At 44.6% G+C, this 18,047-nt stretch overlaps 1 protein-coding gene across 1 annotated transcript; it reads left to right on the top strand.

Moving 5' to 3' along the window:
- Nucleotides 1-2,260: 2,260 nt before the first annotated feature.
- Nucleotides 2,261-13,482, top strand: LOC124788764 (cuticle protein 16.5-like). Its single transcript, XM_047256047.1, has 2 exons — nucleotides 2,261-2,296; nucleotides 13,219-13,482. Exons 1-2 carry the CDS (start codon nucleotides 2,261-2,263, stop codon nucleotides 13,480-13,482), a joined length of 300 nt encoding a protein of 99 aa, XP_047112003.1.
- The last annotated feature ends 4,565 nt before the right edge of the window (nucleotides 13,483-18,047 follow it).

Here is an 18,047-nt window from a genome sequence, read left to right as displayed (position 1 = left end):
GATTTTGTTGCTTGATGGATGATCTTACGTTGCTGAACAATCTTTCAATGAATTGGAGTCTGTCGTCCGCCTTTCATATGGTTCATTTTCTGGTCGTTCAATTTCATATCACTGTTTACACATACGCCCAGGTAATTAATGGATGCGACTGCTTCCAGTGACTATTCAACAGCAATCGAACTGTCTATATACAGGGAGTATCTTAAATGAATGTAGAAAATTACAAGGCTGGCAGAGTGGGCCATAACAAGCAAATTTCACAAAGCAACCCACGTCCACATACGTTAGCGTACGGCGCTAGGCGTCGTTGAAAAGCGTCACACACCGCCAAGAATGCAGTCACATAACATGCCATACGAGCCGTAATGGTAGCAGGTATGCAGGGTAGCGTTTTCGATGTATTCGTCGCATCCAGATAAATGAGAAGTCGGGGTGAAGGTTTGTAACCTTTATTTCAAAACAGTTACAAAGGTGCTCGAAATTACGCCCTCCTGCTTGAATTCAAGTCGTGCAACGACGATGGAGTGACTGTCGCACTCTTTCAAACACTCCTAGCAAAGTGGAAACTCGGTCGGAGGATATCACAATGCTCGCTACCGGCTCCTTATCAGTCACAATGAGTGTTTCGTAGACAACAGATTTCAGGTTGCCCAGAAGAAAAAATCGAAAATCAATGGGCGTCAAGTCGGGGGAACGTGCCACCAGCCCACCGCGCCTTATCCAGTTCTCAACAAAGGGTTCATCCAAATGCATGTGCACTGCATGTGCAAAATGCGCAGGTGCACCATCGTGTTTGTACCACATTCGCTGTCTCACGTTGTGCAGAATATGTTGCAACAACTCTGGCAGAGTTTCTCGTAAAAAACTAAGTATCTGTTTGCGTTCAGTCGGAGGGGCAACATGTATGGACCAACCAGATTATCGCCCTCTAAGCCAGTGCAAATGTTGACCGGGAAGCGATCTTGATGACAACGAACAAAGGCAGCGTGTGTATTTTCCCGTGACCACACGTGTTGATTGGAGCTGTTGAACGTACCTCCTCGTGTAAAGGATGCCCCGTCCACAAAAAGTGCATGGTTCGGAAAGTCCAGTTGAATGGCACACCGTTGCAAAACCCACTGACAGGATTTAGTTCGACCTGAAAAATCGTCTGGGTCAAGGACGTGAATTTTCTGATGGCGGTAGGGGTGCAAATCATCTTCACGCCACACACGCCAAATTGTGGAATGGCTTACACCCGTTTCACATGTAACACGCTGCTAGTTTGTTGAGGGTGTGTTTTCCAGCGGAGCTAACGTCTCCTATTCAAGTCCTGGTATAAGCCATGTGGGTTGACGACCGCGTCCGTCTGGCTGTCGCACCTGTAACAAAATGAATAACGGGTTTCAAAGTAGGCCATAAATGCACATGTTCCATTTCGAGAACTTATCTCAAGTGAATCTGTCTCTGCTACGTACCTGTGGATGGCAGTAACTGTGCATGGATCTGGCACTGGACGATTTGGAAACCGCCGTTGGACAGCGTGAGCATGCTACCGTGGCGGCTCGAACGTCATGTTGTGTGCCTACCCTCCTGGCGGCGCGCTACACTGTTCAACGAAGCTAGCGCCGTACACTGAGAGAGGACGACATGGATTGCTGTGTGAAATATGATTTTTATGACCTACTTTACCAGCCCACTCATTTTCTACATTCATTTCAGATACACCCTGTATATTAAGAAAAGTGTCCGTTTGTTCGTTTGTAATTCACACAAATCTATAATTTTATTACGATCTCAATGAACTTTTGGACACTTTATCCTAAAAACAGGAGACAGATCTCTGTCTGTATAAAATTCCGTAATCTGAAATAAAACATAATTGTATTAATGTATAAAGGGAAAGGCTGTTACCAAATGTCTTTAAAAGTTCTTGGCTCATTTATTTCAAATATATAAAGGAGGAAAGTTGCTATCAAACATTTCTAATCACTTGGTCCATTTACTTTAATGAATTTCTACATTCAGATGGAACAATGAAGAGAACTAATGAAAAATTAATTGCCAAACAAACGAAATATGTCGTGGTAAATGACTGCGATCCTCATCGAGAGTATAAATTAGAGCGGCAATATCTGTCTTGCACATAATACCGTCAGACATCATTAAACCGGGGAACAAGCGAAAGCTGTAAAATTTGACAGGAACATGATCACACTCTTATTTATTGACTACTTGGCTTTAGTACATATGCAACAACAAGGCTGGCCGTGAAGAACCTATGGCCGAACTCAGCAGAGGCCACCACCATCATGGGGTACGCCGCAGGTACTCATTCCTTGCATTCTGTTGACATCCAGTGATTTCAAAACGCCCTTCGATTTAAAGCGATTGCAGTTTCCCACGCGGCTTGCGTTCGCTATATCTATCAACAACCCAGAGGGCCAATCACTTTGTGTTGCAGATATTAAACATCCCTGGCAAGGCAGGGGCACTGCAGCTAGTGCTATTATACGAATGAGAGTTTTTCAACTTATTTAGCACAACACGCCTCAGTTGTTTATTTTGATGGTCAACTGCACCTAGCGTCGGTCCTCTGCAGGTTGAAAATGGCTCTGAGCACTACGGGACTTAACATCAGAGGTCATCAGTCGCCTAGAACGTAGAACTACTTAAACCCAACAAATCTAAGGACATCAGACACATCCATGCCCGAGGCAGGATTCCAACCTGCGACCGCAGCATTCGCGCGGTTCCAGACTGAAGCGCCTAGAACCGCTCGGCCACACCGGCCGGCGGTCCTCTGCAGGTCTTTCTGCATTTGCCTACAGTTTTCTAGCTTTGCGACTTCTCTGTACGCAATAACATCACTCGCGAAAAGCGTCAAGGGGCTTCCGTTGTTATCAACGTCATCTGACCTCGTGTCACATTCCACGTGATAAGCAACTGTGCAGGATGTGACCGCTGCTCGACGTAACTTTTTCGGCACTGCACTTGTGCTGTTGCGTGGCCATTGTCTGTCGCACGGCTCACGGCTGGCTGCCTCCCAGCCGCCTATATATAAGGCGGCTACGCACTCGAGCCGGTGTGTGTGTCTGCAGCTCATCCAACAACATGATCAAGGTAGGACTGTGTGTAATCTATAGCTGCAGGTACGAGGCAAGGTGGACATCTCTGGGCATGGCCGTAAAGCACTATCTTATAAGCACAAATGGACATATATTCAACCAAGTCTTCTATTAAACCAACCTTCTTTGTTCACTTTTTTCCTGTAAATGCAGTACATCAACGTCACGTTCAAAAACGTCTGCAAAATATCAATCTGTTTATTAGGCAAAGTCTCTTCGGACGTAGATATTACACTCCTGGAAATTGAAATAAGAACACCGTGAATTCATTGTCCTAGGAAGGGGAAACTTTATTGACACATTCCTGGGGTCAGATACATCACATGATCACACTGACAGAACCACAGGCACATAGACACAGGCAACAGAGCATGCACAATGTCGACACTAGTACAGTGTATATCCACCTTTCGCAGCAATGCAGGCTGCTATTCTCCCATGGAGACGATCGTAGAGATGCTGGATGTAGTCCTGTGGAACGGCTTGCCATACCATTTCCACCTGGCGCCTCAGTTGGACCAGCGTTCGTGCTGGACGTGCAGACCGCGTGAGACGACGCTTCATCCAGTCCCAAACATGCTCAATGGGGGACAGATCCGGAGATCATGCTGGCCAGGGTAGTTGACTTACACCTTCTAGAGCACGTTGGGTGGCACGGGATACATGCGGACGTGCATTGTCCTGTTGGAACAGCAAGTTCCCTTGCCGGTCTAGGAATGGTAGAACGATGGGTTCGATGACGGTTTGGATGTACCGTGCACTATTCAGTGTCCCCTCGACGATCACCAGTGGTGTACGGCCAGTGTAGGAGATCGCTCCCCACACCATGATGCCGGGTGTTGGCCCTGTGTGCCTCGGTCGTATGCAGTCCTGATTGTGGCGCTCACCTGCACGGCGCCAAACACGCATACGACCATCATTGGCACCAAGGCAGAAGCGACTCTCATCGCTGAAGACGACACGTCTCCATTCGTCCCTCCATTCACGCCTGTCGCGACACCACTGGAGGCGGGCTGCACGATGTTGGGGCGTGAGCGGAAGACGGCCTAACGGTGTGCGGGACCGTAGCCCAGCTTCATGGAGACGGTTGCGAATGGTCCTCGCCGATACCCCAGGAGCAACAGTGTCCCTAATTTGCTGGGAAGTGGCGGTGCGGTCCCCTACGGCACTGCGTAGGATCCTACGGTCTTGGCGTGCATCTGTGCGTCGCTGCGGTCCGGTCCCAGGTCGACGGGCACGTGCACCTTCCGCCGACCACTGGCGACAACATTGATGTACTGTGGAGACCTCACGCCCCACGTGTAGAGCAATTCAGCGGTGCGTCCACCCGGCCTCCCGCATGTCCACTATACGCCCTCGCTCAAAGTCCGTCAACTGCACATACGGTTCACGTCCACGCTGTCGCGGCATGCTACCAGTGTTAAAGACTGCGATGGAGCTCCGTATGCCACGACAAACTGGCTGACACTGACGGCGGCGGTGCACAAATGCTGCGCAGCTAGCGCCATTCGACGGCCAACACCGCGGTTCCTGGTGTGTCCGCTGTGCCGTGCGTGTGATCATTGCTTGTACAGCCCTCTCGCAGTGTCCGGAGCAAGTATGGTGGGTCTGACACACCGGTGTCAATGTGTTCTTTTTTCCATTTCCAGGAGTGTATAATACGTTTGATGTAGTCCAAGGGTGCCAAAGGTAGTGAATACAGGTGATGTTCCAACTATATGAACATCAAATCTCTAAGTTATCCTTCAACCACATGCATTCTCCAGATGCTTTTTTTTCACACATTACGTCTAAAATTTTGCCCCCGTTCTTTGCAATAGACGGCAATAGCGGAATGTGGTGGTGCAGGTGATAGGTCGTAAGTGTCATACAATGATCCTAGGCGTTTGCAAACTCAACGCCATCGAAATATTTGTCGATTCGCCAATGCGTCATAATGTCACTCTTGACTGAACATGTCAATTTACTAGCCCAATTCTCACCATGTGGGAAGTTTTAATTTTCTGCTTTAATATTAAGAAATCTGTAGCAGAGATTCATAAAACGCTAGGTAAGACCTATACTGAGGCAGAGATTAGTGAACGAACGTGCAGAGAATGGTTCAAATGTTTCAAAAACGGTGATATTGACGTCGAAGACCGGCATGGTGGTGGAAGAGAGGAGGTTTCATAAGTTACTGAAACCGACGGAAATAATCACAGAGATCGTTATAGAAAGCAACTGGTGCATTTCGGCACTCTATGGAAAATCTCGTCAAAAATACTTGGAAAGGTTGAAATGCGAAGTCCTACATCACCCGCCGTATTCTATAGACATTTCTCCCTTTGACTACCACCTTTTTCGATAAATGGTACACAGCGTGACTGACCAGCACTTCCAGTCATATGTACACGTGCAAAATTGGAACGATTGCGCCGCAGGATTCATATGCTGTCAAAGAAGGGAGGAAGCAGTGGCCAATGATAGCCAGTACTTTGAATCGTAAATTTTTGTAAGTTCTTCACAATAAAGCCTCGAATTTCGAGGATAAACGTTGGAAGCAGAGTTGTAGACCTAATATTATTTTCTTTCATTTCGTACACATGGCTTGTATAGTATTCGCCATTTGTGTTTTCTCATTTTCTGACAATAACTAAGAAGAATGCCTTTTCCCATCCCAGAAAGCACTTAACATAGCCCTTCAGACAGATGAAATCAACTTCACTTGTCCTAGAGTTACGCCAACAAAGTTCCACACACTACTTTCATTGCTGTTTCGTTTTGGGTGTGTAGTAGGAAGCATACTTGATTGAATTTTCAGGTATTTGGGGAGGGGGGGAGGGAGAATAAGTAGGAAGCGAAATTTAGTACTCAGACGTGTCACCTAGTCGCTTGTCTGGCGAGCATTCCTTGCTCGGCATATGTGCAGGTTAAACTTCAAATTGTTATTCCTGCTGAACCTGACTTACTGAATTGATCTCAGTTGGTGTTGAAACGCGTTTGTCCTCAAGCTACTGCGGAGAAAATTCTCACACCAGGATTGACATCTGGTGATGTAATACTGAATTGTCCTGAGGCTGCTTCCAAGAAAATTAATCTTGCAGCAGATCCGGCCGTTGTGTTGTCGGCCTGCGGTGCAGTTGGTGGCCCAGTTCCAGGATAAGCCGATAGCGGGATTGACCCGCCTTATTGTAGAAATCACAAGCAGTCTGCTGACATCAGTCCCGCAACAGCGGGATGCCTGTCTCTTGGTGCAGCTGATGACTTTAATATAGACTGGGGAGGCGCAAGGGAGCTTAAGAGTCCGATTCTGCACCTTCTGCAGCGCTATGATGCAAGTGTCATCGGCTCTTCTCCGCACAACGACCGCTTATTCTGACACCAGTGTGACCAGAGTTAGATGGAGCTTAATATCGTGGCACGGATGCAGCGTTGACCGAGGGTTAAACAAAGGATAGAAGGCACGGAGGCGCCCCACTGCCTTTCATCTGACGCCACTTATATGCGGCGTCCGTGTGAGCCTCTCATAGGTTGTCACCTATGGCGGCAATAATGCCTTTAAGGCAATGAGGTATCGAGTGGAACTGAGTTTGGACAACAGACTCTGATACGTTATTCCATGCTGCTTCAAATCTGTACCAGATTTCATTAATCGCTGCAGCTGGCGATTGTTGGAGTGCTATTGTATCGCAACCAGTTACTACATGTAATGAGTACATGAAGATGACGTTCTATTTAGCCCTGTTGAAAGATAACGTCACAGATGCCTTAACGCATCAAAAATCTAACGTCTGCTGACCAGATTCTCTGGCTTGCTAAGCAGAGGTGACCGTTCTGGGCCTGTTGACGACTGATGACAGTCGTCAACATACCCAGAAGGTCAGAAGACTTGTCCAAAAGAACAGACACCATGCATTCAGATAACTGATTCGCCTGGATGGGCAATGGACCCACCTCCTCAGTGCGGATGCATAAGTACGTCCGACCTCCTGCGGGAATCTCAAGAGTAGCGAGAATGGACGTGAACATCTGCAGATAGGTGACGCTCGGTGGGAATGTGGATCGGCCGTCGGGGGAGCCGATACAGTCCGCACAGTTGCGATAACACTGTGTTACGGATGAAGCATGGTTAACGCACATGCCTACTAAGTAGGAGATTCCAGGTTCAAAGCGCAGTGTGGTATACATTTTCACTCGTCGTCGTTGATTCCGCTTAATGTCCCGAGGCAGCTGACTTCAGTAATCCCTTCTCTTTCCTTTCCTTTCTCGCCACCACCACCTTCGGACATATCCGGAAGAACAGTCGTACAACTTTTCGTGATTTTCCATTGGCGATAAATCGTTCTGAGTAAAGAATTTAATGACTGCGTGGTATCTACAGAAAGATCAATCCAGACGCCTGTTTTAAAATCCGTATAAATAATACTATTCCTTTATTTGCTTTGCAGCTTCTGCAGTATCACAGTTTGTAGACGTATTATTCCGGAGCTCAAGTGGAAGCTAGACATAAGTTTTTGCACAATACTTACATACCTGAAAGGAAAAGAACTTACTTCACATTAGTTCTACATGTCATTAGGGTGAGAAATTCTATCCATACATTCGTGCGTTGGTTATGAAATGGATCAATTTTCATGTTCACCGTCTATTGATCCATCCACACAATTAAGGTCACAGCAGTAGCGTTACAGCTGGTAATGGCAGCACAAGTAAAATCTTATGATGCCCATCAACGTCAGTTCGTTTTCCTGTCTTCTACTTTGGCAAGATATTGTGCACGAAGTGTTAACGGGTCATCGGTCAATCTCAGATTGGATTCAGATTTGCTACAGATGCATCTGTCAACCTACACGTCGCAACTAAATATGACTCAACAGTTTTTGAGTTATAAATATGCCGTTCGATATTGTGAAGAATTAGAAGCAAATGCAAATGGAGCATTATTTCTTTTACCCCGGTTACTAATATAATTGTTTTCAAGTTATCACAAAGAATGTTTTATGTTCAGTTTTATTAGTTAGGCTGATAACTGTGTATTTCAAGTAGTTTGTGCAAAAGAAGGCGATTTCAATTGCAAGAAAGTGAACACGTTTTCGAAGTGCAGCTACTAATACTTACTGGGATGTCAGGAGAAGCAGTCTCGTGGAGAACTCGATTCAGACAATGCAACGCCAGCGACACAGGCAGTGCAGTCCAGTGAGAGGCTACCTAATATATCGACAGACAGAGAAAGCGTCAGGAATATATATGCACAGTAAGCCTACGTGGAGGACATGAGGAATGAAATATTTGTGCAAGACTAGACAAATTTCTATTATGATGCGTAATAATTATGCACCATATCAAAAGACAATTAAAAATAGTAATGCTTACATTCTGGATACTCTACCAGCCAATATCTGGGACCAACGATTCGGGTAATCTACATTCATTAACCTATAGCGCCAAGTTGACGGTATTAAACAGTATCAAATGAATAGTTAGTTTACGTATGATGGAAGCACAGAAAATATATGTAATAAAGCAAAATTGATTTAGAAGCGATTACTACTAGTGATCAACATAAACAACGACGTTATTTCGAGCCCATTTGTACGAAACTAATTCGCTAGTTGGACTGAATATTTGGCAGATATTGTGTAATATATTGGAAAGTACTTTACTGCGTGGTGTTGGATTGTTGTGTTCTAGAAACCATAATACATCAACGTCTTTTTAAGAAGTATAAGTTGTTCAATAAATAAATTTGCATATGCATGATTAACAGATGGATCCTGAGAACTCACTTTCATTGCACCTTTTTCTAAATGCATGTGAATACGTAATACACATCTACATCTCTATATACATGATTTGCAATTCACAATTAGGCCTAAGTGCCTCACAGAGGACCCAGAGAACTACCTTCAAGCAGTTTTCTACTGTTCCAGTCTCAAACAGGGCGTAGGAGTTCTGATTTCTCTAATTTTATTATTACCATCATTTGGCCCTACGTAGGTGACCGCTAACAAAATATTTTCGCGCTCGAAGGAGAAAGCTGGTGATTGGAATTTAGTAAGAAGATCTTGCCGCAACGAAAATCGCCTTTCTTTTTTACTGATTCCCACCCACCTCTAATTCGCGTATCATATCCATGGCACTCTCTCCCCTGTTTCGCGATAGTACAAAACGTGCTACCCTTCTTTGAACTTTTGCGATGTCCTCTCGTGCAGATCTCATACCGGGCAGCAGTACTCCAGAAGATTACGGACAAACGTAGTGTTGGCAGCCTCTTAAGTAGACCTCTTTCGCAGACGCTGATCGGTAGGTCAATATCGTAACTGTGAATTTCAACGACTGTGATTAAATTTGGTCCACTTAGTTGAAACTCTGATTTCGACCTGACGTGTACTTCAATCGTTGGGTCTTTGATTGACAACACCTGTATTACAGATGTCATGCAATCCACATTTACCCACAACGATGAGAAGATGTCGTTGTGTGGTGTGAGTATGTTGTGACTAAGTTCTTCTACACACATTTTATCTACTTTTGTAATGCAGGATGTTGTATTTGGGAGAGGTCGCAAAGTATAGTGAACAGTTTGGGCAAAAGTCAAAATCACACAGGAAAGAATTGCCTGTGGGTGCGTTACATCACACGCGATATTAAACGTGAACGCTTTTTCTCGTAAGACAAGAAATTATGCCGATTCCAGCGTTACAGAAAACATCAGCCTACATCTGTAGGGTACTGTAGGGGTGTTTCGTGGTAGGGTCGATGACGAACAACTTATTACTTCAAACATACTGTCTGCCGTTGCTTTATGGAGTGTGTGTAGCAATAACTACGATCAAAGAACAATCGTTGTACAATACTGCATGCTCCCTAACGTTCTCTCGCGGCCACCAACCGAGAAAGTACGACACACGTATTAACAATGCCAACATTGTGCTGTCAAACTCCTAGCTAGTTACGCCACTGAGCATGAGTGCGGTGCAAGGACGTAAACAAAAATTTACATTCATTTCTTTTCGGTAACTCCATGCTCATGCGGAATATGAACTTCCATTCCAGAACCAATTTTAGTTTGCCCTAGAGAGAGGTAAAGTGTAATTTGAAAGTGTAAACACATTCACTGAAAACATAGCAAGTAGTGCAGGCTACCTAATATATCGACAGACATAAAATTAGGAAGGACAGCGAAGAGCGAAGGTTCATTATTGTTCATATACAGTACATTAAGAAGAATGGGTACTGAAATTTTATGCTATTTGTGAGTATAGATGGTTCAAAAAATACACAAAGCCGTCACCTCTACCTGCAACAACGGCTCGCATCCGTCTGAGCTGTGCTTCGATAACGGATGCACGTACGTCACTCCATGCTGCTTCAACTCTACGCCATCACACCGCGTCACAGAGGTCCTGTGTGGGCTGCAATTACCGTGCGCCAATGTAACTTGGCAGATACTCTAATGCGTTTGTGTAGAGCTTATTTCGGCCTCTGCACAACAGATGGAATAGTATTTGCAGAGGACGTGTATTTCTATAAAGGACGCTTCTCTGACAGCCACCAATGGGCATGCGTTTCCAAGCCAATTTTCGCTCCAAGCCGGCACCGTGAACTAGAAATCTCCACTGGCGGACACTCATCTGAAATGGCTGGACAGTTGTCAGACGAAATATTGTGGCAAGAAGTCAACATGACCCGTCTGCAATACCAAAACCTCATAAAATATTCAGTACGCAGGGAAAACTTCAAGAAGCACAAGGCACGATGTCAGGAATGTAGCAACCGCAGTACAGACGGCATGCAAAGCGAACAGAAGATGATATGCCATTACATCAGATACTGGGCTTGTACCAATCTGGTAGAGTTCATTCTTCACACATGGATACGTCCATGACGCAGCTATACACAGAACCGGGACAGGCCTAAAAATACAACGTCGTGCAACTCTTGTGTCCACCTTTGTCGATGGTTGCACCATCTCTCTGCAGAGGCGTCATGGTGCTGACAGTCTGTGGTGCTCCACCCTTCGTCGCACTGTTTGCAGGACTCGTTTCCGCCAGCAAACAGGCCCATTGTCAAACTCAAGGCACGTGACTTGGCATCACTAAGCGGCACGTCCAAGGGAATAATACGGCTGTCCTCTTAGGCGCTAGGAGCGCAGCGCTACAGTTATTCTACGTGGCTTTAAGTATGGTATCCTGACCCCACTGATTCGTTTCTTTTATGACAGCCGGGGGATCCCAGCTACGTGGGCAGCAGCACCACACAACGATAAACCTCCGTCTGGAGGGACCACGATCCTGCAGTTGTTAGTTTCCAGTATCTGCTGATACACATACGTTCTGATACACGCTTCTCCTGCTTACATGAGGCGTAACACCATCTTTTAACAAGCAACCAAATTTCAAATACGATTGCTCTTACCCATTGTGTATGATTGCACTGAAATGCCAATTGTTTACATGTCCAAGCAAGTGGTACATTTCATGGCATTACTTCTGTATCAGGAACGCTATCCAGATTGGCGACAGCCATGTAATCGATATACGTTCCCTCTCAAAGCTTTGGACGGCCTTTAGCAAACGGAATCAAACTGTAGAAAACACAAGTGAGGCTTGGCCACGAGTTGCACTGTATTTTTAGAGCAAAGTGTACTGATCGAATTGTCTCCAGTCTCTCTTTGTGTAACAAGCAGCGTAGTCATACAGGTTCTGGATGTCTCTGCAAGTTCATTCAGATTATGACACATAATCATTCATAAATGATTCAGGGGTCATATACCAAGAAGTTGTTCCGTCCATACTTCCAATGTTGTTATCTCCTGTTAATCGGTGTTTCCAATTAAATTCTACAAAAGAAGTAAACTTACAGAGGAATCCAAATCCTATATACACTACTGGCATCATGATAGTTGTATTCGTGTTTGGCGACATCGCGGTGAACGCACATTGGAAGCGTGCACTCGTCATCGCCATACTGGCGTATCACCCGGTGTGATGGTATGGGGTGTCATTGGTTACACGTCTCGGTCACCTCTTGTTCGCATTGACGGCACCTTGAACAGTGGACGTTACATTTCAGATGTGTTACGACCCATGGCTCTACCCTTCATCCGATCCCTGCGAAACCCTACGTTTCAGTTGGATAATGCACGGACCGCATGCTGCAGATCCTGTACGGGCCTTTCTGGATACAGAAAACGCTCGACTGCTGCCCTGGCCAGCACATTCTCCAGATCTCTCACCAACTGAAAACGTCTGGTCAATGGTGGCCGAGCAACTGTCTCGTCACAATACGCCAGTCACTACTCTTGATGAACTGTGGTATCGTGTTGAAGCTGCATGGGCAGCTGTACCTTTACACGCCATCCAAGCCCTGTTTGACTCAATTCCCAGGAGCATCAAGGCCGTTATTACGGCCAGAGGTGGTTGTTCTGGATACTGATTTCTCGGGATCTATCCACCCAAATTACGTGAAAATGTAATGACATGTCAGTTCTAGTATAATATATTTTTCCAATGAATACCCATTTATCAGTTGAACTACTTCTTGGTGTAGCAATTTTAATGGCCAGTAGTGTAACTACACTGGTGATAACAGGAAGGAAGGTTGGAAACACTTAGATACGTATGGCAGAAGTCAGGTATGTGTTGCTCCAAAAATACAGCGTAATTCATGGCCAATCCTCACTTCCGGTTTTTTGAGTATGTTCTCGTTTTCTAACTGTCACCCAAAGTTCCGAGAGGAAACTTATATGGATTACACGGCTGTTCCCCGTCTGGATACTATTACTGATAGAAACATAGTGCAAGTTGCGTAAAACGAATGGGTAGGGGCATCTGAATCACCCTGTATGGTGACACTAGTCTTTAGAACATTTTATAGAACACACTTATTTAGAGCATGTTAATTAGCAGTACCAGTCTTGCACTACAACGTATGACATGGCTCCAGACGCCAAGAGCTTGTGTCAGCCAAGAACTTCATTCTATGGACATTAGTTGTTACAAAGTGAGAGGTCACTGCTTCACTAGCTCTTGCAAGTTAACTGTCTGTTACCTGTTCTACAGATGGTTTACTTCAGTATGTAATGAGATTCAGAAGACAGTGGTAGCTCAATACTTTTCCTGTCCTACAGATTGCCCTGGTGCTGGCCTTGGCCGCCTGCTGCGTGAGCGCTGCCCCCAAGGCCGGCCTCGCCCCCCTGGCCTACTCTGCCCCCCTGGTGGCCGCCGCCCCCGTGGCCTACGCCGCCCCCGCGCCAGCCGTCGTGATGGCGCACAGCTCCCAGTACATCGCGCAGAACTTCAACGGACTCGCCGTGGCCGTTGCCGCCCCCGTCGTCGCCGCTGCCCCTGCAGTTGCTGGAGCGTACCACGCCGCCCCTGCTGTTTTCGTCTAGTGATGGCTGTCTCCCTGCTACTCCGACAATGCAAATAAAACAATTTCTGATGAGAGTACTTGAATATTTTTACTTTTCTATCGTCGCAATTCCCTTAGACAATGAAAGGTTACCGTGGTGTCTCACACTAAATATTGGCAGGTATTGCCAGATGAAAGCTTAATCTTACTCGTCTCTCAGTTTCCTTGCTACCACCACCACTAAAGTGACAATGTATATGTGCTACATGCCATGGTATTAAAAAACCAATAATTTTATGTGAATTCTTTTAATTACAGTAAGCACAGAGTCATGATCAAGCATGAGGCCAATGCTAACTTCAACTAAATCCAAAATACACAACTTATAAAAAAACAAAGTGCAAGGTTGTTAGCTTAGACCCAAAAGTTGCCCAACGGGTTCATCTGGACTCCTCTGCGTCTCAGGTTTGCAACGACTGCTTTTTCGTGCTGTAATATACCCACTTGATGGCTGAAATACAGGGTGATTATATTTTAAGTTAAACTTTCAAACCGCTGTAGAAATGGCACCACTGGTCAGAATTACGCCAAATTGCAACGGAATATTATCGGAGAAGGGGAAAATCGTATGGCAGAAGAAAAGTAAATAGTTATAAAATGTAGTAATAGATGGCGCTCGCTGTAGCAGTAGATGACGGCAAGGTCATATCACATCGGATGGAGAAATCGGTTTTTAATTGTCCTGAGACAAAAAACCGCATAAAAAGCATAAATAAAAATCAAATCGAATTATTAATTTCCATGTTCAGTATGCTGTCCACCGTTTTCTATAACAAGTTGAAATCGAGAAACAGCATGTTCCACAAATGATCGAAGTGTTTCCGGGGTCACGTTCAGAGCGTCTTGCGCAATGCGTGTCTTCAATGTAGCTAAGTCTGCAATCGGAACAGTGAACACAACATCTTTTAGATAACCCCACAGCCAAAAGTCACACGCATGAAGATCAGGTAGTCGGGACTGCCAGGCTATAAGGAAGTGGCGGCTGATAATTCTAGCATTTCCTAAATGGCGCTTCAGTAGCTGCTTAACTGGATTTGCAATCTGCGGAGGTGCGCCATCTTGCATAAAAATTATCCCATCCACGCATCCAGGCTGTTGGAGAGCTGGAATGACGTGGTTCTGGAAAAGACACTCAGCGCATACCAGTGACGGTGAAGGTAGCAGGGCCGCAAGCACCTGTCTCTTCGAAAAAAAAATGGCCCTATGATAAATGATTCCTTAAACACGCACCGCACTGTGACCTTTTCAGGATGAAGAGGTACTGGTTCATATGTGTGTGAATTTTTCGTTGCTCATATTCGACAATTCTGTGTATTGACATATGCTGTCAGATGGAAGTGGGCTTCGTCTGTCCACAAAATCTTCCACGGCCAGTCCACTTTCATGCGAGCAAGAAATTCTAAAGCAAGGGTCTCTCTTGCTGGCAGGTCAACAGGAAGCAACTCGCGCACAAGAGTAACTTTTAATGGATAGCAAAGAAGGATGTTTCGTAGGATTTTGCGCACCGTGATCACTAGTTTTTCCAACATTCGGGCAAAGCTTCGTGCACTACACGTTTGCACACCACCACTCGTCTCCTCCTGCATTGCTGTGGCCGCTGCTTCCACTGACGCCGAATCAATTCGTTTTCTCCCTCGACCAGGTTGCACACCAAAATAACCCGTATTTTCGAATTTCCGAATCATTTTCTCCAGACCCACGGCAGTCATCGGACCAACGCCTGTTTTAGAATCCTTCAGTGTCCGGAAGTTCGGCAGAGCGACGTATGTACAGTCATCATTCTTGTAGTACAGCTTTACAAGCAGAGCGCAATCCTGCATTGAGACAGTCATGGCGAGCGTCGCAGACGCTAAAGGAGGAAAAGCCGTGTACTCAGCGTGTTTATACCAACTTCAGTGGGTCGTGCGCAAGACAGGTGTTTTCATTTACGTATTCTGGCACATACAGCGCCATCTGTTGATCAATTTTCACACTTTTTTTCTTCTGCCATACTTTTTCTCCCTTCTCCGATAATGTTCCGATGCAAATTGACGTTATTCTGAGCATAGGTGTTATTTATGCAGCATTTCGAAAGTCTAACTTTAATTATAATCACCCTGTATATGCACAAAAGTGTTATAGTATGAGGTGTGTTTTTTTAAGTAAGTACCGTTTTGAAATAAAACTAAGACAAGTGTCTGAGTTTGCTTCTGAGTATTTGTAATCTCACCGACTGTGAAATATGCACTGTGATTCGGTGTATTTTTTATTAATTTTTTTATGATGAAGGCGTGAAAGCGGCAGAAATTCATCGTCATGTCAGTGAAGTGTACGGAAAAACATTATGAACAATGGAATGGTACGAACATCGGCGAGATCTTTTAGAGAATGGCATACGAATGTCGATGAACGTGCTTGACCCTCAGTCATTACTGATGATTTGGTGCAGAAGGTTGATGAATAAGTGAGAGAGAACAGACGCTTTACGATTTCGAAACTGAGTGATGAGTTTCCTCAAGTATCAAGAAGTGAGCTATATGAAATAGTTGCCTAATCAGGCGGCATATACGAGAATGGTATTCAAATGCCTTAATATTTTTGGGAATTATGTAGGATAGAATCTTAAAGCATAGGCTTTCACGTAAATATAAAATTGCTAAAAAAATGACCTTGTTTTATTTTTATTTCAAAACGATACTTAATTAAAAACACGCTTCGTATTAAAGAAAAAGATTATATGATGAAACGCACCTCCGTTGTTAGCTGGTTTATACTGGTGCACATTGCCAATTTGTAAATTAATTCCTGCCACTCGATCTAGTAATTGAGCTGGGCTTGTGGTAGGCACAGTTGTTGTTGTTGTGGTCTTCAGTCCTGAGACTGGTTTGATGCAGCTCTCCATGCTACTCTATCCTGTGCAAGCTTTTTCATCTCCCAGTACCTACTGCAACCTACATCCTTCTGAATCTGCTTAGTGTATTCATCTCTTGGTCTCCCTCTACGATTTTTACCCTCCACGCTGCCCTCCAATAGTAAATTGGTGATCCCTTGATGCCTCAGAACATGTCCTACCAACCGATCCCTTCTTCTGGTCAAGTTGTGCCACAAACTTCTCTTCTCCCCAATCCTATTCAATACTTCCTCATTAGTTATGTGATCTACCCATCTAATCTTCAGCATTCTTCTGTAGCACCACATTTAAAAAACTCCTATTCTCTTCTTGTCCAAACTATTTATCGTCCATGTTTCACTTCCATACATGGTTACACTCCATACAAATACTTTCAGAAATGACTTCCTGACACTTAAATCTATACTCGATGTTAACAGATTTCTCTTCTTCAGAAACGCTTTCGTTGCCATTGCCAGTCTACATTTTATATCCTCTCTATTTCGACCATCATCACTTATTTTGCTCCCCAAATAGCAAAACTCCTTTACTACTTTAAGTGTCTCATTTCCTAATCTAATTCCCTCAGCATCACCCGACTTAATTAGACTACATTCCATTATCCTTGTTTTGCTTTTGTTGATGTTCATCTTATATCCTCCTTTCAAGACACTGTCCATTCCATTCAACTGCTCTTCCAAGTCCTTTGCTGTCTCTGACAGAATTACAATGTCATCGGCGAACCTCAAAGTTTTTATTTCTTCTCCATGAATTTTAATACCTACTCCGAATTTTTCTTTTGTTTCCTTTACTGCTTGCTCAATATACAGATTGAACAACATCGGGGAGAGGCTACAACCCTGTCTTACTCCCTTCCCAACCACTGCTTCCCTATCATGTCCCTCGACTCTTATAACTGCCATCTGGTTTCTGTACAAACTGTAAATAGCCTTTCGCTCCCTGTATTTTACCCCTGCCACCTTTAGAATTTGAAAGAGAGTATTCCAGTCAACATTGTCAAAAGCTTTCTCTAAGTCTACAAACGCTAGAAACGTAGGTTTGCTTTTCCTTAATCTTTCTTCTAAGATAAGTCGTAAGGTCAGTATTGCCTCACGTGTTCCAGTGTTTCTACGGAATCCAAACTGATCTTCCCCGAGGTTGGCTTCTACTAGTTTTTCGATTCGTCTGTAAAGAATTCGTGTTAGTATTTTGCAGCTGTGACTTATTAAACTGATAGTTCGGTAATTTTCACATCTGACAATACCTGCTTTCTTTGGGATTGGAATTATTATATTCTTCTTGAAGTCTGAGGGTATTTCACCTGTTTCATACATCTTGCTCACCAGATGGTAGAGTTTTGTCAGGACTGGCTCTCCCAAGGCCGTCAGTAGTTCCAATGGAATGTTATCTACTCCGGGGGCCTTGTTTCGACTCAGGTCTTTCAGTGCTCTGTCAAACTCTTCACGCAGTATCATATCTCCCATTTCATTTTCATCTACATCCTCTTCCATTTCCATAATATTGTCCTCAAGTACATCGCCCTTGTATAAACCCTCTATATACTCCTTCCACGTTTCTGCTTTCCCTTCTTTGCTTAGAACTGGGTTTCCATCTGAGCTCTTGATATTCATACAAGTGGTTCTCTTATCTCCAAAGGTCTCTTTAATTTTCCTGTA

Source organism: Schistocerca piceifrons, chromosome 3 (genome assembly GCF_021461385.2).
Source record: "Schistocerca piceifrons isolate TAMUIC-IGC-003096 chromosome 3, iqSchPice1.1, whole genome shotgun sequence".
NCBI lineage: Eukaryota > Metazoa > Arthropoda > Insecta > Orthoptera > Acrididae > Schistocerca > Schistocerca piceifrons.
Note: the sequence above shows the minus strand (reverse complement) of the source record. Positions and strands in the feature narration are given on the sequence as shown.

Bases quoted from the DNA above. Each gene is read 5' to 3' on its own strand.
- LOC124788764 (XM_047256047.1), top strand. From the start codon at position 2,261: ATGGCCGAACTCAGCAGAGGCCACCACCATCATGGG. The intron at 2,297-13,218 runs GTACGCCGCAGG...CCTGTCCTACAG, and splicing joins GAGGCCACCACCATCATGGG to ATTGCCCTGGTGCTGGCCTT.